General features: G+C 39.6%; 3 protein-coding genes and 1 long non-coding RNA gene across 7 annotated transcripts; all 4 read right to left on the minus strand.

Annotated features, from left to right (window-relative positions):
- Positions 1–1,264: 1,264 nt before the first annotated feature.
- On the minus strand, positions 1,265–1,993 carry LOC139190589 (uncharacterized). The gene is made up of 2 exons (XR_011574910.1): positions 1,762–1,993; positions 1,265–1,693 (listed from the first exon to the last, which is right to left on the minus strand). It is a non-coding gene; the product is annotated as an uncharacterized lncRNA (long non-coding RNA).
- A 1,860-nt stretch (positions 1,994–3,853) lies between these two features.
- On the minus strand, positions 3,854–5,627 carry LOC103452639 (uncharacterized). 2 transcript variants are annotated; one of them, XM_008392160.4, is made up of 6 exons: positions 5,345–5,622; positions 4,838–4,906; positions 4,638–4,710; positions 4,470–4,534; positions 4,211–4,314; positions 3,854–4,095 (listed from the first exon to the last, which is right to left on the minus strand). In XM_008392160.4, exons 1-5 carry the CDS (start codon positions 5,537–5,539, stop codon positions 4,234–4,236), a joined length of 483 nt encoding a protein of 160 aa, XP_008390382.2. In that variant the 5' UTR covers positions 5,540–5,622; the 3' UTR covers positions 3,854–4,095; positions 4,211–4,233. The 2 variants fall into 2 exon arrangements, with proteins under 2 accessions (XP_008390382.2, XP_008390381.2); XM_008392159.4 differs by having other exon boundaries at positions 3,854–4,314; positions 5,345–5,627.
- Positions 5,628–5,954: 327 nt separating this feature from the next.
- LOC103452638 (protein GFS12) lies at positions 5,955–13,152 on the minus strand. The gene is made up of 16 exons (XM_070810653.1): positions 12,764–13,152; positions 12,574–12,665; positions 10,227–12,374; positions 9,809–10,136; positions 9,513–9,728; positions 9,319–9,391; positions 9,028–9,233; positions 8,884–8,946; positions 8,541–8,749; positions 8,312–8,423; positions 7,661–8,173; positions 7,270–7,580; positions 6,928–7,168; positions 6,779–6,852; positions 6,565–6,700; positions 5,955–6,454 (listed from the first exon to the last, which is right to left on the minus strand). Exons 1-16 carry the CDS (start codon positions 12,887–12,889, stop codon positions 6,305–6,307), a joined length of 4,998 nt encoding a protein of 1,665 aa, XP_070666754.1. The 5' UTR covers positions 12,890–13,152; the 3' UTR covers positions 5,955–6,304.
- Positions 13,153–14,528: 1,376 nt separating this feature from the next.
- On the minus strand, positions 14,529–17,797 carry LOC103452636 (ATP-citrate synthase alpha chain protein 2). Of its 3 annotated transcripts, XM_008392156.4 has the most exons (11): positions 17,230–17,797; positions 16,958–17,119; positions 16,773–16,853; positions 16,349–16,400; positions 16,104–16,218; positions 15,919–16,000; positions 15,726–15,821; positions 15,442–15,543; positions 15,170–15,286; positions 14,951–15,067; positions 14,529–14,829 (listed from the first exon to the last, which is right to left on the minus strand). In XM_008392156.4, exons 1-11 carry the CDS (start codon positions 17,503–17,505, stop codon positions 14,758–14,760), a joined length of 1,272 nt encoding a protein of 423 aa, XP_008390378.1. In that variant the 5' UTR covers positions 17,506–17,797; the 3' UTR covers positions 14,529–14,757. The 3 variants fall into 3 exon arrangements, with proteins under 3 accessions (XP_008390378.1, XP_017192583.1, XP_008390379.1); XM_017337094.3 differs by lacking the exon at positions 15,726–15,821 and having other exon boundaries at positions 17,230–17,690; XM_008392157.4 differs by lacking the exons at positions 15,442–15,543; positions 15,726–15,821 and having other exon boundaries at positions 17,230–17,690.
- Positions 17,798–25,468: the final 7,671 nt, after the last annotated feature.

A 25,468-nucleotide genomic window follows, 5' to 3' on the forward strand; every position in this document is an offset into this window, starting at 1 on the left:
AAAAACCGAACTTTGTAACTCTAAGATTGATAAAAAATAAATTAAATTCCCAAAAATTCAAACCTAAGAGTCAATGAACCTATGTAGAAGATTTAATGAGCCTATTTGTTCAACGGGCCTAAATAACACTCACCCTCAAGTTGTTTTAACATATTTCCACGAATGATGGTTCAAGGCTTCCAGCGACTTTTGTAAGAGAAGAGAGGGTTTTAACAGGTTCCTTTAGATCATCCAATTCTAAGTGGAGAGAAATATGAGTACCCTTACCTTTCTGATATCCCTTAGGATAGAGCAGTAGCTTCCTGCAACAGCCATCACATGAAGAATAAGATTACATTTCAAGACATGAACATCCTACTTTAATTAAAACAACAGTTTTATACACATTGAAGAAAAAATTTAGCAACCCATTGAAGAAAAAAAATTAACAAAGGTGATTTAGCTCTATTATGATAGGAGGATAAGAGATTCGACGCTCGAGTAAGATTAACAACATTTTCTATAAAAGGTATTGATAAGATGGTGAATGACTTTTCGAGAGTTAAATATCTTATCATCAAATATACCACCTCAAGTCTTCAGCAGTGAATGCTTCCGAGTAGTAGCACCCAACATATGCATCTAACTTTGACAAGTTCTCAACCTTCCAAACATGCTTGTGCATAACGCGTTGTTAATCAAGTTCTCAACAAGAACTTAATTATATCCCATAGTAAATCACTTCTACCCTCTTTGCACTGAATAGCTACTGAATAACTATTAATGTTGCTTTCTATAACCAAATATCATAATCCAAACAAAGTTTTTTGGGTAATGCTAAGGAGACTAAATTTGTAGACAAAATTTTGTAAACTCAATGATATGGAAGTTGATAATTGGATTATTACTCAAATGTTGATTAACGTGTTTATTTCTTATTGATGATACATCTTTGTAAATTTAGTCTACTTAGCATTACTCAAGTTTTTTTATACTAAACACTAAGATGCTATACTGAGTGACAGATTTTTTATTTTTGTTTTTGTTATAAGCAACACTCTACATCATTCAACACTGAAGGGAAGGGGAGGGTTTGAAATTTGAACCGGCCGGGACACGATTTAATAGATGATACATGAATGTTGAACTGTTTCTTTTGGCTGTTTCTAAAAAGGCATTATTACGTAAATGTTAAGGTTATATCAATCTTAAATAACCTCACACGATAAGGTGACATGTTAAAAATGTGCATGTCAATGGCTCAATATGTTTAACGCATTACACATTTTAAAAGAAGAAAAGGGGCCTTTCAATTCACAAAAGTAACAAACTTCACCCTAAATTTATTACAAACATCAAAATACTCTTCAATAACAAGTCATTTGGTGAACAAGGACTTTAGAACTGGGGTTTGATAAGCCACATTTAGACATGTGCTTTTACAATTTCATGGACTAACATGCCTTCCCTTAATCAAAACATCATTTTAGCAAATCAAACATTTGTCCCTTCATTCGTAACATCATTTTAGAAATAGCAAAATTAACATACGAAGTGCCGACTACAATGCTGTTGCAGTTCCACGGATTGTGACAACGGCCTCCGTTATGCAAGAATCCTTCACGGAAAATCTTCTGTCCGAATTATCGAGAGTGTCCAGTGAAATAAAGCTAGGCCAACCCCAACTGGTAGTCGAGGAACTGGACCATATTAGCTGCACAGAATAAACCCACATGTTATAAAGGATGAATAAATTAAACACTAAAATAGGACAATCTTTACCTTTAAAGCTCTCATGTTTGGCGTGCAATTGAACGACAATGCGCAGGGAAAACTCTGCAAACACGTTGGAACCAGGATATTTTTCCGGATCATCCAATTCCAAGTGAAGAGAAATATGAGTACCCATTCCAGCGCCATTTTGCCTTGGGATAGAGCACTATCTTCCTGCAACAAGATGAGTGATAAGAGATTATATAGTGGATTAAAATTTTGAATAGATCTTAAGGTAATAATATGAAAGTCCAGGCAGAGATACTATTCCCGGCAGTGAAGGGTTCTGATTTGTAGAGGTCATCACCTAACTTTGAAAAGTTCTCAACCTTCCAAACATGCTTGTGGATGACAGCATCCTTGATCGTCAATATAGACTCTACTTTGCCATCTCTTTTTTCGATACGAACAAAGACCTCAGCACCAATCACGCAGGAATCATTAATGACAGAACCGTTGGAAGCATCGGTAAATGATAAAAGATAAGCTTATCAAATCCCGAATAACGCATCATCCCATGGAAGCATTTTTCCTTTTTGGCATCTATGGAATATGAAAAGAAAAAAAATAATGATCAGGAAATGAGTAGGACTAGAGAGCATTGCAATTTAACAAGAAAAATTTCGGGTCTATGAATATGATCACTTGATTATTTTTTTTTTCTTTTTTTTCTCAAAGAATATGATCACTTGATGGGAATTAGGTTTTGAAGTAGATATAATGTACCTTGAAGAACAAGGAACATGCCTTTATTCTGATCAAGCTCCTTCAGCTCCAACCATTTCCAAGTAAACAGAGATGTAGCCTTCCGCAATTTTCTTCTTGTTTCCATTCGGGTAGAGCACTAGTTTCCTGAGAGCAAACACACAGTATGGCAAAAAAAAAAAAAATTACCAGCTTACACAGCACGTAATATAAAAAACACATTCTTGCATTACCAAAAAAATGTCATAGAACTAATGCCAAACAGTGAAATTGAAACATAAGTTTGCAGAAGATGTTATTAAACTCAAACGCGAGCAGAAGATATAATGAGGGTTTAACCATTTGTATCCTCCAGCGTCAAATTCTCCCGTCTCGTATTTGTCCGCCGAAGATTTGTTAAGCAATGAAAACGACCCAATTTTTAGAGCGTCATGCGTTGGAGGTGAATATGAATATCTAACCATTTTGTTGAAAGGAATAATAAGACATGGCAATAAAATTGAAATGGATTGACAAATGTAAAGGCTAACCTATATAATGTCATTAGAGGAGGTAACCTATATACAATGTCATTAGAGAAAGGAGTATGAGCATGCAATGAGCTTGTTGCACGTTGGACGAGATATGTCTTTTCATCTCTCTATAATGTATTAAATTTAATAAATTCGTTGTTCAATCTCTTCGTTTTTCGATTTCATTAAAAAGAAAACTACTGAATAGCTTCATACACTCTGAATTTCGATAAAGAAAGAGAGTAATTCAATATAATTCATATTAAGTGTATTTTTGCTAACCACCCTCCATTGCTCATCCTTCTTTCTTTACAAACAAAAACCTCATCTCCCTCCCGAAATTTAGATGAATTTAGTGTAGATTATCATATCGTGTCACAAAAAAAAATGAGCCTCACAAGTAGTCTCCATTTCTTACAAAACATAGAGAATATCTTCGTTAATGTCCAACATTGCCTTTGGAAATAAAGAAACTTATCAATTTCAATCCTGACGAATGGTAGAATTAATGGCATGTTCTTTCTAGTTAGTGCATTTGTCCCTAATCTCCCTATCGCCTCATTTGGCAGCTAAAATTGGATTGGATTAATGGCATGTTTAATTACTTGGCATACGAGGTTGGAAAAGAAAGTGACAAGAAATCCGCACGGTTTTGTCATGTGCAGTGCACATATAAAGCACATCACTTCCTTTACCCCAAGTGAGTGAGTGGGATTTGATGCCAATGCAGTCATCATATCTCTCTTGTTCCTACAAGGGCGGCTTGCACAGCATGAGCTGAATTATGAATTGAATGGCATCGGTAACATAAGTCTGGATGCCTATCCAGTGCAATCTAAAGCCAAATTTTTGGTAGTGGAAGGAATAGGATGAGAAAGAATGAGTACGAGATAAACAATCATCGCCATAGCCATGGCCATGGCCATGCAAGTCATCAATTTCTACAATCAACAATACAAAAAGTTGGCAATGAAAACGTACAAGTCTCCGGTTGGAAGTTGGATTCTTAATCATAAACATCAGAAACTCATAAACTATGGCTTCCTTCCTGGAAATACTTTGCAATCAATAAAAAAAAAATCTAAAACCGACAGAACTGGTCGCCCCCCAACTGATACGCGTATACCTGTATAAGCACAACATAGCGTGCGAAAAGTGTCAACTTTACGACTATAATCAGACTAGTAAGGGTTCCAACGACACTTCACAGCTGTAACCAGACTAGTAATCATTCCTCATACCCAGAAGGATCAAAAGTCCCCAGCTATGACGACACTCCTCCGGACCTTGGCCTTGTGTACCCAAGGTTGATTAGCTTCTGAACCAACAATTTTTCAGCATCTGCCTGAAATCACAAAAAGAAGGGGCAAATGATTCGGTGAAAATAGCTAACAAAATGTGCAAACACGAACAATCCATTCCTGTGTATATGCAAACGACATCAGATAGTCTTATGTTCACGTGTGTTTCTCTATGTGTTCAATGACAGAGGGTACAGACCTCAAGCATGGGACTATTCTTAGGAATGTTGCAAGCCAGGATTATGTTAAGTCCAGTCTTTAACACTGAAAATAACGGCATGTCAGACGATGGAGGAGGCAGAAAAAACTACAAAAATAAAAAGACGATGACAGACCCAAATTTATGTGAACAAAATTGATAACCTACCTAATCTTCGAGCAATGCCCGAACCTGTATTATCAGAAGCCCCTCCAAGTATGGATGTAACACCCACTGTATTCTGTGGCATCAATTGTAATGATTGTAGTTAAAAAAATGTAATCCCAAGCAGCACAAAGAGGTCAGAATTCACAAGTGTAAAGAGAGATTAATTTTAGAAGAAATTTAACACAAAATTACCAACTTACAGGTCTCATAGGTGCTGCTGCATACAAATGCCCAATTTTTGCAGAGTTGCAACCAATCCATGCATAGATCTACACTCATAATAATCAGAAATTTTAACCCAATTCAGATTTTGTTCAGAGTTTCAAACTTCTGACTCTGAGAATCGATCCATGTTTAACAACACGTGCAAATAACCGCCTACATTTTTCTAAGCAGAAATAAAAAAACCCCAATTTTGGCAGATTTGTGAACCGATCCATGCATATATCTACACTCAAAATAATGGAAAAGATTTACACAATTCAGAAGTTGATCAAAGTTTCAAACTTCTGAAAGTTATTTAACCACATCTGCAAATAATCACCTAGATTTTTCCAAGTAAATAAAGAATTAACACCAATTTTGCAAAGTTGCTATCAATCCTTGCCAATAATTACAGTCAAATTAATGACCAAATTTTGACTTGGGCAGTTCAATTCAGCATTAAATTGAACAAACAAGAGGAGAGATGTGGATGGAAGACGAACCTGCTTGGGAAGGCGGATGATTTGGAGGTGGAAGGCGGTTTCGTTGACGACCTCACTGAAGCACCTGATTTGCAAACCACCGGCATCGCCGTCGTCGTTGGTGTAGCTCGGACCAGTCGGTTCTTCGTGTTTGGAAATTTGAGCGGAGCTAAACGCGTCGTTTAGAGCGCCGAGGTCTAAATCACTCCGCGCCATTGCTCACCGGAAACGAGCAGAGTGGGACACAGAAGGTCACAAGGCAAGGGCTTTAGATGGGCTAAGCGGGCTTTTCACTTTTACGTTTAAGGTAAAAGTGGTTAATCATCATATTTCTACGCTTTTTTTAATTTTGGTAATATACATGAGAAAGTTAAAAACACACAATAATGCACCACTTTTTTTTACAAGTGTATTTTAACAATTCAAATCGTTCATTTTTTAGAAAATTATTCATAGATTATCTTTGCAAAAAACAATTTAAACAAATCCAAAACCATTAAGACATTCATTTGTATTGAAGAAAATGAAAGAATACGGTTCTATAAAGATCCCTAATCCAACATTCATATAACTTCAGATTTGAGTGATTTTTTATAGACACAATTTTTGAGGAAAGATCTAAAACAGAAGATTTGAATCATTGAAGTATATTACAAAATAAGCTTCACAAAAATGTGCATTACAAAATATGTGAAAATGTGATATCACAGATCCGTCCCCTGTTATAAATACCCATTACATATATATTCTTTAGTGTAAAACAAAAATTTGCACAATTATTTAATACAAATAAATATTTCTAACTACAATCAATGCATTACAATGAGAATATCTAGAGCAACCCACCCTTTTCTTCACTCAACAGTCTCAACCTAAGGAAAAAGGATATAAACTTAAAAGACAACAAAAATGAATAAATTTCAATAAAAACAATGGATACAGAATGTACAGCAGAATTTGAAAGGAAACTAATAGCCCGCATCAGCAACATATTCTTAGGTAGCCATCTTCAGTTCCAACCAGGAACAACCTTGAGAAGGGTAAAATACTTATGCTTGACAACACCGAAAAATTTCTTGCTCCGTGATCTGCCATGTACAGTTTTTGACATGTAACAGCCTGCTGTCCGTCCTGAGAAATGATAACCACAACCGTCTATCTGTTAGTCTTAAAAAGAAAATGTGAGCGAGTGCAAATCATATATGTGCGAGACATGGTGATAAAAGTTCAGCGACATTTACATCATCGGAGGATTTAGACAGAGAAGAAATTCCAATCTTATTTCTGGAAATTGAAATAACGTCTTGGCCCCACACGGAGAATGAAGATACACCGTCTGTGTGACCCTGAAGAATTGTGGGCTGAGATGGCCAATTCCTGCATAAGGAGTTGACAAGTTTAGAGAGAGCTGGATAGTGTATGTATTCGTTACAGAATGTCTGGATCTGGAATTACCTTCTCAAGTCCCAAATTCTTAAAGACCTGTCAAGAGAGCTGGACACAAGTAAATGGTCCTCTGGTGCAGCCAACTGCACCCGTTAAACGGTAAATTAGAAATGAATTTGATTTAAAATGAAGATTTTCTCTGGCTTTTTCTGCAATACCTTTGTCACATATCCATCATGAGCCTTCCAAGAGGATATAACATTTCCGCTCCTTGCATCAAATAATCTACAATGACCAGAACTCAATCCAGCTGCAATCCAAGAGGGTGAAGAAGCTCCATCCGGCTGCATTTTATCAGACCCACAGGAGCATATGGAAGAAATAAGAGAAGGATATCCAGACTCCATAGAATCCCCCCTCCAAAGGTGAAGCTTTTGTCCTCGGACAACATCAATGAACCTGTAAGATTCAAGGAACATTAAAAAAACCGAAGCTGCGTGAAACATTATCTCATCTACACCAGCTTGTAAGGGGTTATATGTACAATACTATTTATCTACCTGAGTGAACCATTTCCAGTGCCAACTACAAGCTTTTCACCAAGTTCTGTCTGATGCATACAAGTATACAAGCTCCCATCAAATGCCCCAGTCAATATTCCACTTGACTGTGCATTGGAACTGAGCATATTAACCTGGTCAAGATTGGCCCTGGAGGAAGAAGATGGAGGGCTTGCAACATGTGCAGAATCCAAAGATGGTTCAGAGTATACTGCAATTAATTTTCCAGTTCGGCTACTCCAAACATGTATCGTTCCATCACAGGATGCAACTCTTCCACTAGACGATAAGACACAAATATCATTCACAACCTAGGAACAACAAACAATAATCATTGTGATTACTAGGAATACAGTAAAAAAGGTTTCAATTTAACAAGGTATAAGCAAACCTCCTCGTGGCCATAGTATCCCGAAACACAATTGATTCTAGCCAGCTCCCATTTTTGAACAGTCCCTTTGAACCCTGCACCAATTCCTGCTGTAAAAACCGTACATTCATCTGGGCAGACAGCTAAATACCTTAAGGCCCCAGGGTGCGCACGAACTGAGTATATAACAGATGCTCTGATCTTCCATGGATGTTCATCCTTCACACCCCCAGCACGGGCCAGAAAATCAGGCCCATCCCAGCTAGAAGCTGGACTAGGGAACCAAAACCAGGGCTCGAATTTAAAATTTGATGGATGCATTTCAGCTGAACTCTGATGCATTTCAGAGAACCGTTTTTGAGGCATCATGTTTTTGGCACCTCTAGTTCCTTGTGATTGTGGAATTGACCATCCAACCCCATTAAGCAACAGCTTAGCAGGACTGTATTCAGGAGTTGAGCGATTGCTGAATGCAGATCTTTTACTGAGTATAGTGTCTGAACCACTTCGAGACAATTCTCCTGTGTGTTCCCACTGAATCACGACAGGTTCAGAATATGAAGTGCAAAATTTTTGGATATGTTTCAGGTACCCCTATAACTTATCTGTGTCTATGTGTGTGTATATCTGTCTTTGAGAGAGAGAGTGCATGTGAAAGAAACACTACTGTACCTTCCAGTTATGATATTGTAGAAGATACTGCTCAAGTAATAACCATGTTGTACAACACTGACGAAGCTTCTCTATCCCAAGAAGGTATGCAAAAGAAGGATACAGAAGCAACCTGCCAACAACCTAGTAATTCAACACATATTTGAGGCAGGCAATAACATGTTCAAAATTTATATTCCAGCGTAACCTAGTAACTAAGCAGGGACAATGAACTGTAAAAAGAACTCACGCAAGGTCCATACGACTTTCAATCAGACCCCCTCCGTCAATTATTGGCTTTGAACTCTTCAGCCTTCTGCCAAAGGAAGTAGAAGCATTAGCTTTTCTCGGTGAGAAAGCAAGCTCATCAAATAGCTCTTTAAGTTGTGGCAAAACATGCAATGCTGTCAAATCTGGTCCTATCCGTTCACAAACTGCCATTAGGGTAGTAGCAGCAACCTGGACAAGAGAGGTATTATAGCATTACTGGAAACTGTAACGCAATGGCTAGTATGTGAGAAATTGCAGCCCTTGCAACTGGGTGACAATCATTGGATTTCTGAAACAAGTGTAAATGCATGCACAAGCATCACCTGAAGCACTCTATGTTCAAAATTTGTCTCCATAAGAACCAGAACCTGTGGGCAACTTTTATCCTGTATAATATAAAAATTCAATTATTTCCAAGAACACTCCTAGTTTTCACATTGAATTAATAAGGAAAGAAAATCGCATACTTCAACTAGCTCCTTCGCAACCACCTCCCTTGGCAAAAATGCAACAAGGCCATCTATTGTCGTCAAACAATCAATAAGAGCAAAAGCACTCCAGCTGTGGACAGGCTCAGGCTTATTCATACGTGAAACGCCTATACAGGAATGAAACACATGTTTTAGCAACGGCAGCATCTGTCTGACAATGAAGTTCTCTCCCAATAGACCACCTGAAATTTGAGAACATAAAAGAATTAGAAGAAGAACATACCAATTCGAGAAAAAATCACATCAAAATTTGTTGAACAAGAATACCAATTCGAACCAGCACGTCAATTCCATCACTACTGAGACCTTTCCCAAAGCATTGAATCAGGGGCAAGATTGTCTGGTGAAAGAATAATGGTTAGCTGGAGTATTGTGAGTTTTTGTTTGTCCATTTCTAAGACAGATTCGCACAATTTTAATTTTGTGAAGTCACAAAGGCAAGAATACTGGGTTGGTTTAACCTGATGAATGGTAATAGGTATACCAAGTTCTTCACTTGAGCAAATAAGCAGCACGGAAGCAGCGGTTGCTGAACTATTATGAGCGGCAGTATATAAGTTCAATATAACAAGAGGATGTACAGTTTCAAGATATACTTGTTTGCCAGTTCGATTCCATATCTCTCGAACAAAGGAGTCTTGTAGAATAGAAACCTTTAGATGTGAATAAACTGTAGTCTGAAACAAAGATGTCTATAAGAAACAGTTCAAGAAGATATTCCCAATAAAACTGAAAAAAAATAAATCTCAAAACTAACCTGTAAAATCTTCTGGATGGCAGGCAAGACTAATGTCTTCACTGCTTTAGGGGTCAAACTTTTGATGAATTCTTTCAGTAGTATATAAGCCCATTCGGCTTCAGTATCTGATAAGGGAGTCACCACAAATGATAAGCAATAAGGAGCACACATTTCCGCAGCAAATGTTCCCATTGCCTTGAGGACTCCTTGCTTTGCAAAATTTGCAGCATACTGAAGGCAGGATCCACCTTTAGCCAGCAGCTGGAGAGGGGCCAGAAATAAGTAGGACGCCTTAACCGTAGTAGGAAAATATGGTGATTCCAACAGACACTTAGCCGATGGTCTCCTAATTTGTGTTACCCAGAGAGAGAGTGAGAGAGAGCAAGGGAATAACATACAGTATTTTATTTAAAAACTGAGAAATGAAAACGAATACCTCATGCAATCCTTTTGAATGCAAGCTTCAACAAGTAATTTGGTGTGAGGAGGAAGTTCATGCATCAATCCAGGTAATACACCACTGTCCAAGTACATGGTCAATGAGCTTGGGTCAAAAAGTGGCTTCCTCAAATGAAGTTCTGCTAAGAGACAACCGACAGAAAATATATCCCTTGCAATTTCTTCAGAGAACATCTTTAAACAAGATGATTTTTCCCTCCAAAGAAATAGCTCTTGATATCCCCGGGAACCTTCATCCTCCACTTCAATATGCTCAAGTAGATAACTTGTATCAATGTGTAACCGTGACAACTGGTTTTTCTTACTGTCAGATGACAGAGGTATACTTTTGTTAACATTCTCACCTGATGACTCTTGTACAGGAGAAATGTCCCTCACAAAGTCTAGATGGTAGCCATAGAGGGGACTTAAATGCATAGCATGTTCACAAAAGGAAGATGCATCTTCTAATTCTTGCAAGTAAGCAGTTTCAGATAGGACAGAACTCTCACTCCTTAATTCATGATGCAAAGTTGATTCATTGGTGCTATCACATGGTTTCCGCACTGCACCTCGACGCATAGGGTGAGGTTGAGTGAACAGCTGACGGCGTCCTGCAGACCTCGGCATCATAGGTTCTGATGAAGGAAGCATTACATTCTTTGCAGAAACAGCTGCCTCACCTGACATCTTGTAGCCAAAGGTGATATCAATCCAGTGATGGAGTTCACGTGAGACCCGTTCGCTTTCTAAAGCATCACGATGCAATTTAATGAATTCCTCAGGACCATCTGCCCATGAAGGTACCGCCAAGTCAGTCATACCAGCATGAAGTGAATGAAAAATTTGAGGATTGCAGTAAAACTCCGGAATACACTCATCAGGGGTCCACTGATAAAGTCTTTGCATGGTAGAGGGATATTCATTAGGTTCATAGACTGAGCGAACAGCCATACGTAGAACACTCAAAGGTAACCTCCTAGCTTTATAACTGCAGACAGCCAATTCAGAAAGACATTCATCAGATACGTGATGTGGGAACTCCGATGTTGAATAGGTGAAGTCCAACTGTTCATCACCTTTAGCCAACCTCCATTTACTCTTTTTTAAATCCCGCCACCCTGCATCTGAATTCTCATCAGGTTTCGTGCTAAAATCTATTACCCAAGGCATCACTGTATGAAATGTGTGGTCACCCCACCTTCGCCCAGCTAATCTATTCAAGATGAGAAGATACTCAAAATTACTGATCTCTCCTCTCCACCATTGGTTGAAGTCACGATGCCAGTCTATAGATGGGGAACGCTTCAAATCAGCATAAAGACCTTGAGAGGGACAACCAGCTTCTGAGCAACCTACCTTTTCTGGTAAGGTACTTGTGCATCCCTTGCCTCTTGAACTTGAACTAAATCCTACCCCGGGCTTATCAAAAATGGACAGCCAAGACCAGCATGATTCAGTAAGCATTACACTGGATGGACATATATTGCCATGGGCAACCCCTAAACCATGAATATAAGCTAGAGCCGAGAGCAACTGGTATATCAGAAACCTTATATGCCAGTCAGATTTTAAGGCTTCGGGACTGTAATGGAGAATGTTTTCCAATGTGTACGGAGTTTTTGGAAGAGCTACATCTATATAATGGGATGCTTTAACCATCATAAGTACGGGAGCAATATTTGGATGCCTTAGGGAGCCAGGGAACTGATTCTCATCAAACGACGGTATCCCAAGTAAGTTAAGAAAATTTACACTGTCTCTCCCTGAAGCTTTCCCTTCAATCAAGAGACTAAGCGAGTTCAATATGTGATCTTCCAAAGACCCGGTCAAAGAGTTAACAGCAAGCTCTTCAAAAACTGAGTCTGAGAAATTGCCAACATAACTAACCGGTACCAATGCACTGATAACCCTCGAGCAAGAAAACCTAGTGGAATGCTTACAGGTAGAACTATGTAGCAATATTTCTGTGCCACCATTTGACAAACACTTAGGCTCATTCATTAAAGAATCTGACTTTGGTTTTTCATTACTGTAAACATCAGAACTAATTTCTTCTTCATCCCGAGTTACTCCAACTGAAGCGATCCTACCATCAATCCCATTATCACTGCAGCCTTCAGCATTGTCCAGGACATATTCATTACTGGAAAAAACAAAAAACAAAAACCCGAATCTATCTTCATCCTCCATCATTTCAGCAACAGAAAATCATCGATTATGTTCGAATTTCGATTCATATTATACATAACCAATGTGGGGTTATTACATACTGATCAAAATAAACTAAAAAATCTGAAATTTGTGACAAAAATGAGTAATTAGAGTTAGCTTAAGGGTCTTACACATATTTAGTCAAGCAATCGTTTGGATGACTGGGTAGAAATTTGAGCAAAAACTGAGGAGCCGAAGCAGCTTCCCCACTTGAATTACACAACTACAAACACCAACTGCTTCAGCATTTGAACGTTTTGAAATACAAAATGCACAGAGATGAGAAAGAAAGAGAAGGAGTGAGAAGGTTTGAACTTTGACCTGGACGACGGCGGAGGAGCCGAAAGGGAAGGCGGAATCGGAGAGGCCGTACGAGAAAACGAGTTTGCCGGAGAAGTCGCAGTGAATCCGGCGTTGGAGGCAGTCGAAGCACATTTGCTGCGCCATTTGATCGTTCGATTTCAAGATTTCAAGGATTTGCTTGGAAAGTTTCTCTCCATTTTTGTTTCTTTGTATCGAGAGCTTTCGTGTGAGTCTTTGGTCTTACCAGTTTACCACTCAACGCTTTGATCGATTGGTGCGCGCTACCGAACTAACTGGAAAAATCCCCCAAACGCTTCAACGCCTCGTCACTTCTGCAACAAGTTTTTCGGGATTTTTTTTCTCTCACTTTTTTTTTTTAAATGTTTTCGTCTCGTTTACTAATTCATAAGGAATTGAGGAAAAATTAGATTGATAAGGAATTGAAATGAGATTAAATCAAAATCAGATTTTTGTTTAAATTATTTACTAAAATTTCTTACAATCGGAGGAATCATATTTATTTATATAAGTTATTTACTTAAATACATAAATCGAAATAAAAACTAATGTAATTACTAAATTGTCTGTATTCCAAGTATATAATTTTTATATTTTTTGATAAATTTAAAAATAAAATAAAAACTATATGAAAAAGTTTTATAAAGCATTTATAAATTAACTCAGTATTACGATTTAGTTGTACTTCTCTTCACTTATAAGTGAGAGATGTTAAGCTCGATTCTCGCCAAAAATGAGTTTGAACCATATTATTACTAGCTTATTGTGAGGTTCAGTTCACCGTTCTTCTTAATGTAGATATTATTTGCTCAAAAAATAAATAAATAATTGTACAGTTTATCTTTTTTTTTTTTTTTTTTTTGTAATGTCCAAAGGATATTTGTGTAGTTAATGTTAAAAAAAAATGGAAAACCAACTGAGAGCCATGCTTGCTCTGCTTCCCCATCCCTCAATTAGTTTTCTTCTCCTGAAGCCCTAAATGCACCCCATTGCCCAGTTATTTTCAGCCATCCCCCAACTCCTTTCAGCCTCCCCTTCTTCTGATTCTTCCCTTCTTCTTCTTGCTCCCTTCTGATTCTTCTTCTTGTTCTCTTCTGATTATTTTTTCTTTCTCGTGAAGACCGCACCGCACCCCATTCCCCAATTCTTTTCAGCTTCTCCATCTCTTTTTTCCATCTTATTCTTCTTCTTCCCTTCTGATTTTTCTTCTCCTTTGATATTGGTCACTGCCCGCAGAGACACAGAAAAGCAGGGAAAGAGGTGGAAGGGAGACGAGATAAGGGTATTTTGGATATAAAAATGGGATTTCAGATAGAGGCTTTCTCTCGGAATTCAAATCTCATCTATTGCTCGGGAGACTGATTCCGAATATATTGGGAGTCTGATTCCCCATATTAGATGGCCCCATGTACATTTCATTCCCTCAAATGTTGGTAAACACTTGAATAACCTGGGAGGAGTGCAATTCCCATTCCTTTTGTCCCACTCCTCTTACGTAAACGCATGCGCCATAAGAATAATAATTCCTCCTAGCATTACATAAGTCATAATAACTTGAACATCTTAGATTCGAATTAAAAACATGTGAATTCTAGATTTTCTTCTTGTCACCTAAAAAAGTTACTAAAATTTGTTATGAAAAAATTGAAGTCAAACAGGAGAGATGGATTATTTTTTTATTTTCTTTACTACGTTAGTCGGGAAAATGAGCATATAAAACAGTAATATTACATGAGCATTCAGATAATATATAGAGCTCTTAACGTGCAAAAGTTTACGGTACCAATTAATGCATATTGAAGTCATGCCTTAAAACAGGGTTCGTATATCAGAGTAAGTCACAAAAGTTGAAAAGACTGGAAAACTGAAGTCGTCCTGTGGTCTCATCTTGCCAAGACAAACTCACAGTTCACACTTTTTGCCTTTTTGGCCAAACCATAACACGCACTTCGAGCCTCGAAAACTCGTTCAAAAGTCTGCAAAATAAGAAACTTTTAAGCTTCACCCATGATGCACTCAATTGCTTGCTTGCAAATTCCCGTCATTGTTGCCTCAGGGCCATAAACCTGCATTGAGAAACGACGTCAGGCTTGCAGTTGAGAGCACGCAACTTAAGAATTTAACGGTCTTCCAGGATAAGGCTTGTTACTAACTGATATATGTCAAAACCAGAAAGTCATCACATACCTCAAGCGGAACTCCAAGTTCTTCTCCCAATGCGCGCATCTTTGCCAAACCAGTTTGATAGTTTGGACCACCCCTTCTCACAAAAATATGCATTCTTGCTGCTTTTAGCTTGGATTCCTTTGATATCACAAAAGAGAAATCATTTGAGCATACAAAACAAAATAAAACCAATTAGGCCAATCTCTCGTTTATGATATGAATGTCAAAATGTGGTGGTACCTTCTCCTTGAGGGCTCTAATAATTCCATTGAATGTAGCAGCTACGTCTGTGAAATTAGCTATGCCACCTCCAATTATAAGTGCTCTTTTACGACCATCTGGATCAGCCGTTGCACACTGCAATACAAGAGATTTTTATTGGCAATTAGTGTATGCCACATGTAATGGTTGCAACTTGAGTAGTCAGACGAAGTAAATATGAGTGGAAGGGTGTGTGTGAGAGAGAGAACGAGAGAAAGAAAGAGCTTTTCGTAAAAAGGAAAGCTTCTTACATCGATCACAACTCTTGCATACTGCAACACCTCTCCCTCATTTGGAGCTCCACTATACTCTGCATAATTTCCAAGTTCTGAAGCATAACCCAAATCTCCAACCTAATTCCCAAAAAGATGCCGGAACATTAGGACAGGCCATGGTGTGAGTTAAGGGTTCCCAATGTTCAAAGAAACAGAAGGGAGACACAATGAATTAAAGCCAAAAATGGAGATCCAAAGTTTTGAAAGGGCTGCTACAGGGACACTAAAGCCATATGGTGGTAATAGATCAGGTTACTCACAGTATCAGCATAAATAACACTCGCACCGCCTCCAGCTACCATGGTCCAGATGCGTCCCTTTGGGTTCAACACAGTGAATTTTAAGGATGCACTTGTCTGCAACATATATGTTGGACTTTAGTTTGAGCAACTCTTAAAAAGTGCCACGATCCTCATAGTACATTGAAATATATCATAACAGTTCGGTTTTTACCTTTTCATCCAGAGAATGAATAAATGTTTCTGTAGGACTTAAGACTCTGCCGAAAGGCAATGGAAACTCCACGTTGCCCCATCTGAATAGTATTTAGAAATATCGTCAGAAGGACAAATCAAACTAAAAGTAGTAACAAGAAACAGGTAGTACTAAAGTTTGGAAAATCTTCAAGAGAAGCATACTTATTGAAGTTCTTGAAGGCAGCAGTGTCATCTAGCTCCCCCCTCATATCTAGTGGATAAGGTTCACCATCAACCAAGGTAAACGGGTTCATTTCCAGGAAACTAAAATCCAAATCTGCAAAAGAAAATCAGGAATGCGAACAACCTCAGCAACATGAGCATGTACCTAACTAATAATTACATAGCTAATCACAGTATTACACTGAACTATAGCATTTAGTAATCTATCTAAGGACATTGCGTACCCTGGAATACAGCAAATACGCCCTTTATGAAATCTCCAATTTTGCCTCTGACCTGTAACAGCACAATACATTAAGCATATGCCCTAAAACCGACAAAAAACTTGAATGCGCAGAGCACAGTTGAAATAAAATGACGGTAATCAAATGGATTCACAAGAAATATAGCAAAAAAAAACTGGTTCCCTTTGCACTAACAGACTTCAATCTACAATTGTATCTTAACGTTATAGTGCAAGAAGTAAAACATATTATTCTCCAGTGGTTTGGTTTCGTATTCACACTCGAACAGTCCATGTCCGTGTTGCGAGCCTAAACATATATGCTCAGGTTGATTCTTATAACAACGCATTAACTTGCAAGAACTGAAGTTCGAGCTTAACTTGGAAATGCACACAAAAGAACAGTATGAGTCTATGACACACACCTCCAATGGAAGAGTGGCAATCAGTGGAGCACAAGCATCATTCGTCATAGGCTTCTCGGTCGGAAGAAATATAGTCTTAACCTGCACAACATCAAAAACAAACATCATAGTAAATTACCACCTAAAACCAAGCAGAAAATACCATCCTAATTCCAACACTCAAAACAAACACAAATTGACAATACCTTGTCCCAATTCTCTTCAATTTCGATCCCTCCACACTCCGAAAAGCTCACGGTTGATCCGAGCCTTTCGGACACAATTGAGAGGTAAAATTCTTGATCATGGGGCATGAACGGCTCCACTATAAACGTCGTAATCGGCGCCTTGCATCCTCCCATCTCAACCTTTTCCAAAATTTACACAAAACCCATCAAACAAAACATCCAAAAATCCAATCTCAAAATCTCGGGTTTCCAAAAAACGATTCAAATCATACGAAATGGGATTCGATTACCTCCTTACCGAGTCGCTGCTTGACGAACTCGGCGACCTGAGCCATGTCCAAGTTCAGGGCGACGAGGCCGCTCTTCCCGCGCTTCCCGAACAGCATGTCGGGCTTCACCACGAGGCGCGTAGACGACAGCCATGTATGCTCGTTCGACAACTCGGAGAAGTCCGTCGACTCGGTCACCAGAGCTGAGTTGATCTGGAGGTCGATTCCGGCGAGTCGTTTCAGGTGCTGTTTGAGCAGCCTCTTGGAGTCGTACTCTCTGATCTTCTTGCGGGCCATCGGGTCGGGTTTTGTCGGATAACGCTGGCGTCCCCGGAGACGGAGAAGTCAATTCGGGTCGGGTCGGGGTCTGGTGTTGTGTGGTGGATTGGAGTGGCAAATGATGTTTTATTGGGTATGGGAAGTGCGCAGTTGGCACTTGGCAGGTGGGCTGATGATGAGTGTGCTGCTATATTTGGATTAGATTGTGAAGGCACACGCGCGGAAATGGTTCACGAGAGGCACGCGCCAGTGGAGTGGTTAGAATGGAATGCATGAAGTGTGGCGCGTATTCTTACATGTGGTTGTTGGCAAGGCATGGGAAGCTTAGCGGGTACTTTAAGGCTGATTCTGTCATTTTCTTGGAAGATCAGTTCAACGATTTTCAACAACAATGATTTGTATGGGCGATTTGTACAGGCGATTGATTCCTGATCGTTGATGTATTTGAAATTTCTTATGAAATTTATATTTAGAGTCAAAATTATTCGATCACGTTGGTGGTTGAGCACATCAATGATTTTTTATTAAGAAAAAATTAGGTTCATATTCTTTTTTTTTTTACCCTATTAATTAAAAGAAAAATTAATGAAAAGAGTTTCAAAATTTTAAGTTTTAATCAAAAACTACCTACTAACTTTATTTAATGATAATGACAAGAGAAAGAAAAAAAATAAAAAAATACATAACAAAAATTTGGTGCGGCCCTACTTACTACGCCAAGCAAGTATCTAAAGCATTATGTCTGTAACAATAGAGTATCCTCAAATACATACCAAACCTATAATCTTTCACGGTGATATAAAGTCCAATAACATTCTTCTTGACCACAAGTTTGAATCCCGTGTTAGAATTTCTATAAAATGGACTCCTCACCCTCATAATGAGGAGGAGCCTCCTCACCCCCAGAGGCCTCACCTCCCCTCTCATATTCAGAGCAAAACTCTCATCCTCTCAATCCTCTCACAAACAGAGAAATACAATATCAGTGTGGACATAGCCCAAACATTGGGGTGAACCACGATACATATTGTGTTATTTACATTTCTTGCAGATTCACGGTCAGATTTACGTTGTTCCAAGACCTCTGGTTTTGTGCATCAACATTTGGCGCCGTCTGTGGGAAACGACACGAAAAGCTATGTAAGTTCTTTTTCATTTTTTCATCTCACCACCATGAATCTGCAAAATCACAAAAACCCAAAACAAAGAGAAACAAACGCTTCCAAATCCAAATTCCATATTATGATCTCACTCACTCTCACTCCCTCTCTTATCCACCGCACAACCTCCGCTGTCGTCTTCCTCTTCCCGATCCCAAACCCAACAAGGGTGCACCCTAGCAGTAGCACCAGCCCCTTCAGGACCCGATGCTCTTCTGCTGGCTAAGGCTTGCAGGAGACACCCAAGTCTTTCAAGAAGAGGAAATTGAGCTCCGATCTCTACTCGTCGGTGCCATCCCAGGCGGAAAGAGAGGGACGGAGGGTGGAGAATGTCGAAGGCGATAGGTCTGGCGCGGCAGGGTCTCAAAGCTCTCAAACAATCCAACTTGCTCAAGGCTTTGCAATCCAAGATACAATACAAACTTTCCTCTAATCCCTTTCAGGAAAGATGAAGCTCCTCGTTGGGTGATTTTGTGGTGGAGTGGGATTCACCACGATCCCAAGATGTGGTTTTTGGGAGGAAATTTGATAGCGGTGAGGAGGTTGTTGTTTCTGCTTTGTTGGGTCCCTTTCACTCTGAGGAAGACTCTGTTGAAAAATACAACGAGTATCTAGGGGAAGCTTTGATGAAGGTATGTGTGAAGAAGCCTGGTTTGAGCTCAATGCTACAGTTCGATTGCAGTGTTTTTGAGATTATCGGTTCTGGGTCCGTATTCAACATCCATAATGCCCATATTCTTCAACCATCAGCTGGTCTTGGCCCTTCTGTCGACAGAGGCCCCGCATTCAAATGGAGATATCTCAGCATGCATCAAGACCAGATCTCTCTCTACTCAAACAGTGCGGGAAAAGCTGGTGAAGAATCTAGCTCCACCTCCGCCAAGCAGCAAAGATCCTGGCCTCTGCTGAGATGAGCTCCTTCAGTACCCGACTCTGCTAGCGCCGATGGCCATGGACGCCGTGCTCTCTGTGGTGAACCCCGTGAAGCTCGATCTCGTTAATGGCTGGCTTTTCACCGGAGGATGGGCTAAACGTGGGTTGTAGAATGATGTTGTTGAGAGAATATTTCAAAAAAAGCATTAAAGGAAGAAGATTAAAAAAAATAGGTCTGGAGGTGGAAAGAGACAGAGAGAAGTGCAGCAGAAAAGAGAAAATAAGGAAGCAAAAGCAAAGCAAAAAAGCAAAAGCAAATCAGAAAGAAAAGCAGAAAAGCAGTGGGAAACAAAGCAAAAAACAGAAACAAAAGCGAAAGCAAAGCATAAAAAACCGAGAAAAGCCAGAAAGCAAAAGAGAGGCTTTCCTCTGCGATAGCACATGGCGACACTGCAAAAGCAAGGAATAAACACCCCACCAAAATGATGTGATTTACTTTCCTTATTTTTGAATGATGTAATTTATTTTTCGTATATTTCGGAGATATCTGTATAACCCCATCAGAGGGTAATAAAAAAAAACGGCAAGCCCAAAATAATAGGCTGCAATGTTATGTGAAAGGCGAATGCCCATACGCCCAAAAGAGCTAGGCCATATGACTCTAAATTTATTCAGCACCCTGCCGCTATTATCACCAACCAGGTGATCAAAAGTACGCCCAGTACTTCCAAATTTATTCGGCACCATGCCGTTATTATCACCAACCAGGTGATCAAAAGTACATCCACTACTTTAAAATTATTCGGCAGCCTGCCGCTATTACCACCAACCAGGTGATCAAAAGTACGCCAGTACTCCAAAATTATTCGGCACTCTGCCATTATTATCACCAACCAGGTGATCCAAAGTACGCCCAGTACTCCACAATTAATCGGCAGTCTGCCGCTATTATCACCAACCAGGTGATCAAAAGTACTCGAGTACTCCAAAATTATACATGAGCATCACTCATGTCAATCATACATAAACATTCATGAGCATCACTCATGTCAATCATACATAAACATTCATGACCATCATTCATGTTGAGCATCACTCATGTCAACATTCATGAGCATCACTCAAGTCAACATTCATGAGCATCACTCATGTCAATCAACATAAACATTCATGAGCATCACTCATGTCAATCAGCTTCGAAAGCTTCATTTACAGAGCTCCAGCTTCAAAAGCTTCATTTACAAAGCTTTAGCTTCAAAAGCTTCACTTGCAAAGCTTCACCTACAAAGCTTCAGTGCAAGGTATACAAATACCACCTCCGAACAACCGACACTTCGGCCCATACATGAATTCAACTTGAAGTCTTCAGCCAACAGACCCTATTGACTGAATACTTGGGGGACTACATTATGTACCATATTCCATATATTAGGCTTCAACTGGGCCTCATGAAAAATACTTAGGGGACTTAGCCCATTATTTATGTACTGAGGAGCGAGCCCTTATTCTATAAAAGGGACTCCCTCACTTTCATTAAAGAGCCCTTTATTCTATAAAAGGGACTCCATCACTTCGGCCCATACATGGATTCAACTTGAAGTCTCCAGCCAACAGACCCTATTGACTGAAGACTTGGGGGACTACATTATGTACCATATATTGGGCCTCAACTGAGCCTTATGAAAAATACTTGGAGGACTTAGCCCATTATTTATGTACTGAGGAGCATGTCCTTATTCTATAAAAGAGACTCCTTCACTTTCATTATAAAGCACCCATTATTCATGTACTGAGGAGCGATCCCTTATTTTATAAAAGGGACTCCATCACCATCATTAGAGAGTATCGCCGCCTGCTGAGCAACTACCTCGCCGCGAGCATCACTTCTAACTCATCACTTATGTATTGAGGAGCGAGCTATTATTCTATAAAAAGGACTCCATCACCATCATTAGAGAACATCGCCACCTGCTGAGCAACCGTCTCGCCGCGAGCATCGACTCTAGCCCACCATTTATGTATTGAGGAATGAGCTCTTATTCTATAAAAGGGACTCCCTCACTTTCAAACTCCGCAAGCCGAGCCAACTAAGGCAACATAAGCCACAAGCAGAGCAGCCTCGCAACATGTGCTACTTCTAGTTGAGTATCACTTCAGATTGAGCACCGCCTCATATCGAGTATCAGTTCAAAATGACATCTAGTTACTTCGGCCCACACATAGCTGAATTTCAAGTCTCCAGCCAAAATACTCTCTTGACTGAAGACTTGGGGGACTACTGTTTGTATCATACTTAGGGCCTCCGTATTTAGACCTCGTATAAATACTCGGATAACTCAAATGTAATTATATAATAAAGGAAAGGGCAAATATGTAATAAGTGAGAAACCCTTATTCTATAAAAGGGACTCCTCACCCTCACAATGAGGAGGAGCCTCCTCACCCCCAGAGGCCTCACCTCCCCTCTCATATTCAGAGCAAAGCTCTCACCCTCTCAATCCTCTCACAAACAGAGAAATACAATATCAGTGTGGACGTAGCCCAAACATTGGGGTGAACCACGATACATCTTGTGTTATTTACATTTCTTGCAGATTCACAATCGGATTTACGTTGTTCTAAGACCTCCGGTTTTGTGCATCAACAAAAATCATATTCATTTTCATTTTTTGATCAAGGTTCTTGGGTATTAATAACATCATTAATTATTTGAATAATAAAATATTTTTATTTTTAAATATATTCATTTAGTGTTAAAAATGTTACAATTAGTATATTTATATTTATGGCCAATTTTTTTATCATATATTTTTATTTTTAGTTTGTACCTATTTTTAATTTGCAAATATTTTTTAATTTGTACCAATTTTCTTTTCATCCATATATTATTTTCTTTTTGTGCCCAATTTTTTAAAGTTTTATTTGTGTTTGTACCCATGTGTATACCGTCACGTGACATTGTATATTTAATCAATAATAGAAAAATTACATATGGTATGTTTATGTTTTATGCCTAAACTTTGTATCATATATTTATATTTTTAGTTTGTACCCACTTTTAATTTGCAACATTTTTTTGTTATAATGTACCCATTCTTCTTTATTAATGTACCACTTTGTTATATGTGAAATGTACATGTTGATGCACAAAACCGGAGGTATTGGAACAACATAAATCCGACCGTGAATCTGTAAGAAAGTAAATAACACAAGATGTATCGTGGTTCACCCCAATGTTTAGGCTACGTCCACACTGATATTGTATTTCTCTGAGAGGATTGTGAGGGATAGAGCCTCTGTAATGTGAGTGAGGCTTTGAGAGGATGAAGGGGCTTGCTCTGAATATGAGAGCCCATCCCCATTGTGAAGGTGATGAGTCCATTTTATAGAATAAGGGCTCCTCACTTATTACATATTTGCCCATTCCTTTATTACATAATTACATTTAAGTTCCCCGAGTATTTATACGAGATCTAAATACGGAGGCCCTAAGTATGGTACAAACAGTAGTCCCTCAAGTCTTCAGTCAATAGAGTCTTTGGCTTGAGACTTGAAATTGAGTTCATGTGTGGGCCGAAGTAACTAGATGTCATTTTGAACTGATACTCGATATGAGGCGGTGCTCAAAGTGAAATGATGCTCAACTAGAAATAGCATATGTTGCGAAGCTGCTTAGTTTGTGGCTTATGTTGCCTTGGTTGGCTCGGCTTGTGGAGTTGAAGGTGAGGGAGTCCATTTTATAGAATAAGGGCTCATTCCTCAATACATGAATGATGGGCTAGAGTTGATGCTCGCGGCGAGGCGATTGCTCAGCTGGCGACGATACTCTCTAATGATGGTGAGGGAGTCCCTTTTATAAAATAAGGGCTCACTCCTCAATACATGAATGATGAGCTAGAGTTAATGCTCGCGGCGAGGCGATTGCTCAGCTGGCGACGATGCTCTCTAATGAAGGTGAGGGAGTCCTTTTTATAAAATAAGGGCTCGCTCCTCAGTACATGAATAATGGGTGCTCTCTAATGAAAGTGAGGGAGTCCCTTTTATAGAATAAGGGATCGCTCCTCAGTACATGAATAATGAGTGCTCTCTAATGAAAGTGAGGGAGTCCCTTTTATATAATAAGGGTTCGTTCCTCAGTACATAAATAATGGGCTAAGTCCCCCAAATATTTTTCATGACGCCCAGTTGAGGCCCAATATATGCTACATAATGTAGTCCCCCAAGTCTTCGGTCAATAGAGGTTGTTGGCTGGAGACTTCAAATTTAATCCATGTATGGGCCGAAATGGCGGTTGTTCAGAGGTGGTCTTTGTAGACCATGCACTGAAGCTTTATAGGTGAAGCTTTGCAAGTTGAAGCTTTTGAAGCTAGAGCTCTGTAAATGAAGTTTTCGAAGCTGGAGCTTTTGTAAATGAAGCTTTTGAAGCTAGAGCTCTGTAAATAAAGTTTTTGAAGCTGATTGACATGAGTGATGTTCATGAGTGTTTATGTTGATTGACATGAGTGATGCTCATAGATGTTGACATGAGTGATGCTCATGAATGATGGTCATGAATGTTTATGTATGATTGACATGAGTGATGCTCATGAAATGTTTATATATGATTGACATGAGTGATGCTCATGTATAATTTTAGAGTACTGGACGTACTTTTGATCACCTGGTTGGTGATAATAGCGGCAGGTTGCCGAATAATTTTGGAGTACTGGGCGTATTTTTGATCACCTAGTTTGTGGTATTTTGGGCTTATGGGTCTTCGCCCTCCACATAACATTCCAGCCCATTTATTTTGGGCTTTGCCGTTTTTTTTTTTTAGTACCCTCTGATGGGGTTAAACAGATGTCTCCGAAAAATAAGAAAAATAAATTACATCATTCTGGTGGGGTGTTTATTCCTTGCTTTTGCAGTGTCCCCATGTGCCTCCCTTTTGCTTTCTCTTTATTTTTCTTTCTTTTGGCAGATGACAGACAAGGGAATAATGCCATTTCCTTTTTTTGCTTTTGCTTTCGTTTTCTCTTTTCTTTTCTGCTTTTGTTTCTCCCACTTCATTTCTTTGCCCACCCATGTTACCCATCCCTGTCTGATGTGCAGACACGCTGAAAGATCAAAGGGAAATAGCAAATAATAACATTCATCACTGCAGCTATGAATCTTACTGTTCTTCAAGTACTGGGTATGATCCATCGCCGCCGTCTCCGAAGAGCCTCCACATTTTTCCGGAAAGTAGAGCAGATCTTGCTGTCAATGAGACAGCTCTTGATCTTGTTCCAGTTTTTTGGTGCTGTTAACCCTTTTCTGGAGCCACTGCGACTAGTCCCCGAGCCTGTACTCCTTGTACCCTTTCCCGGAAAGTACTTTTCCGGCGCCTTTGTTGGTGACAGCGAAGGCGAAGATGGTGACTGCGAAGATGACCACGATGAGGAGGAACATGACGAGGAGGTTGACCCACAGTAGCCACGAGACTTAGCAGCAGACGCCAATTAGGTCGGCCAGCGACACCAACATGAGGAAATACGCCGAGGATGATGACGATGCTCGGCAGAGCTCAGCAAAGGTGTTGAAGAAGTTCCAGAAGGAGGTGTTGTCTTTGGGGCTTTGTTCTTGACAGCAACTTTTGTCTTGTCGCTGAGAATCCCACTGTAAACAATACCGTACCCTCCTTCCCCAATCACATTCTCCTCACGCAACTTATTCGTCGCCGCCTCCAGCTCCCTCAGAGTGTACCATCTCATTCCCCCATAGCTTCGGGGTCAAATTGGATCTCCCCGTTCGCCTGTACGAGCCGTGGAAACCCGACGATTCTGAGTTAGCATCGGAGTCGGCATAGCTTTAGTGACGGTTGTCAGTGCATGACCGTGAACAGGGCTTGCATTTTTTGTAAGCTCCTGGGGCCTTCAATGCTATATCCTTGATCTGGGCAGTGAGGGCCTTGATGACTTGCTTGGTCC

This window comes from Malus domestica, chromosome 13, assembly GCF_042453785.1.
Source record: "Malus domestica chromosome 13, GDT2T_hap1".
In the NCBI taxonomy this organism is placed as follows: domain Eukaryota; kingdom Viridiplantae; phylum Streptophyta; class Magnoliopsida; order Rosales; family Rosaceae; genus Malus; species Malus domestica.

What these genes read in the sequence shown, in the direction of transcription:
- LOC103452639 (XM_008392159.4), bottom strand. Translation starts at nt 5,539, where the DNA reads ATGGCGCGGAGTGATTTAGACCTCGGCGCTCTAAACGACGCGTTTAGC. An exon ending in TCATCCGCCTTCCCAAGCAG is followed by an intron (nt 4,907 to 5,344) that starts GTTCGTCTTCCA and finishes TTATGAGTGTAG; the next exon opens with ATCTATGCATGGATTGGTTG. An exon ending in GGGCATTGCTCGAAGATTAG is followed by an intron (nt 4,535 to 4,637) that starts GTAGGTTATCAA and finishes CGTTATTTTCAG; the next exon opens with TGTTAAAGACTGGACTTAAC.
- LOC103452638 (XM_070810653.1), bottom strand. Translation starts at nt 12,889, where the DNA reads ATGGCGCAGCAAATGTGCTTCGACTGCCTCCAACGCCGGATTCACTGC. An exon ending in TTGCGAAGGAGCTAGTTGAA is followed by an intron (nt 8,947 to 9,027) that starts GTATGCGATTTT and finishes TATATTATACAG; the next exon opens with GATAAAAGTTGCCCACAGGT. An exon ending in ATGATGGATATGTGACAAAG is followed by an intron (nt 6,853 to 6,927) that starts GTATTGCAGAAA and finishes TAACGGGTGCAG; the next exon opens with TTGGCTGCACCAGAGGACCA.
- LOC103452636 (XM_008392156.4), bottom strand. Translation starts at nt 17,505, where the DNA reads ATGGCCCGCAAGAAGATCAGAGAGTACGACTCCAAGAGGCTGCTCAAA. An exon ending in TTGCCACTCTTCCATTGGAG is followed by an intron (nt 16,401 to 16,772) that starts GTGTGTGTCATA and finishes GTGCTGTTACAG; the next exon opens with GTCAGAGGCAAAATTGGAGA. An exon ending in TTCATTCTCTGGATGAAAAG is followed by an intron (nt 15,822 to 15,918) that starts GTAAAAACCGAA and finishes TATATGTTGCAG; the next exon opens with ACAAGTGCATCCTTAAAATT.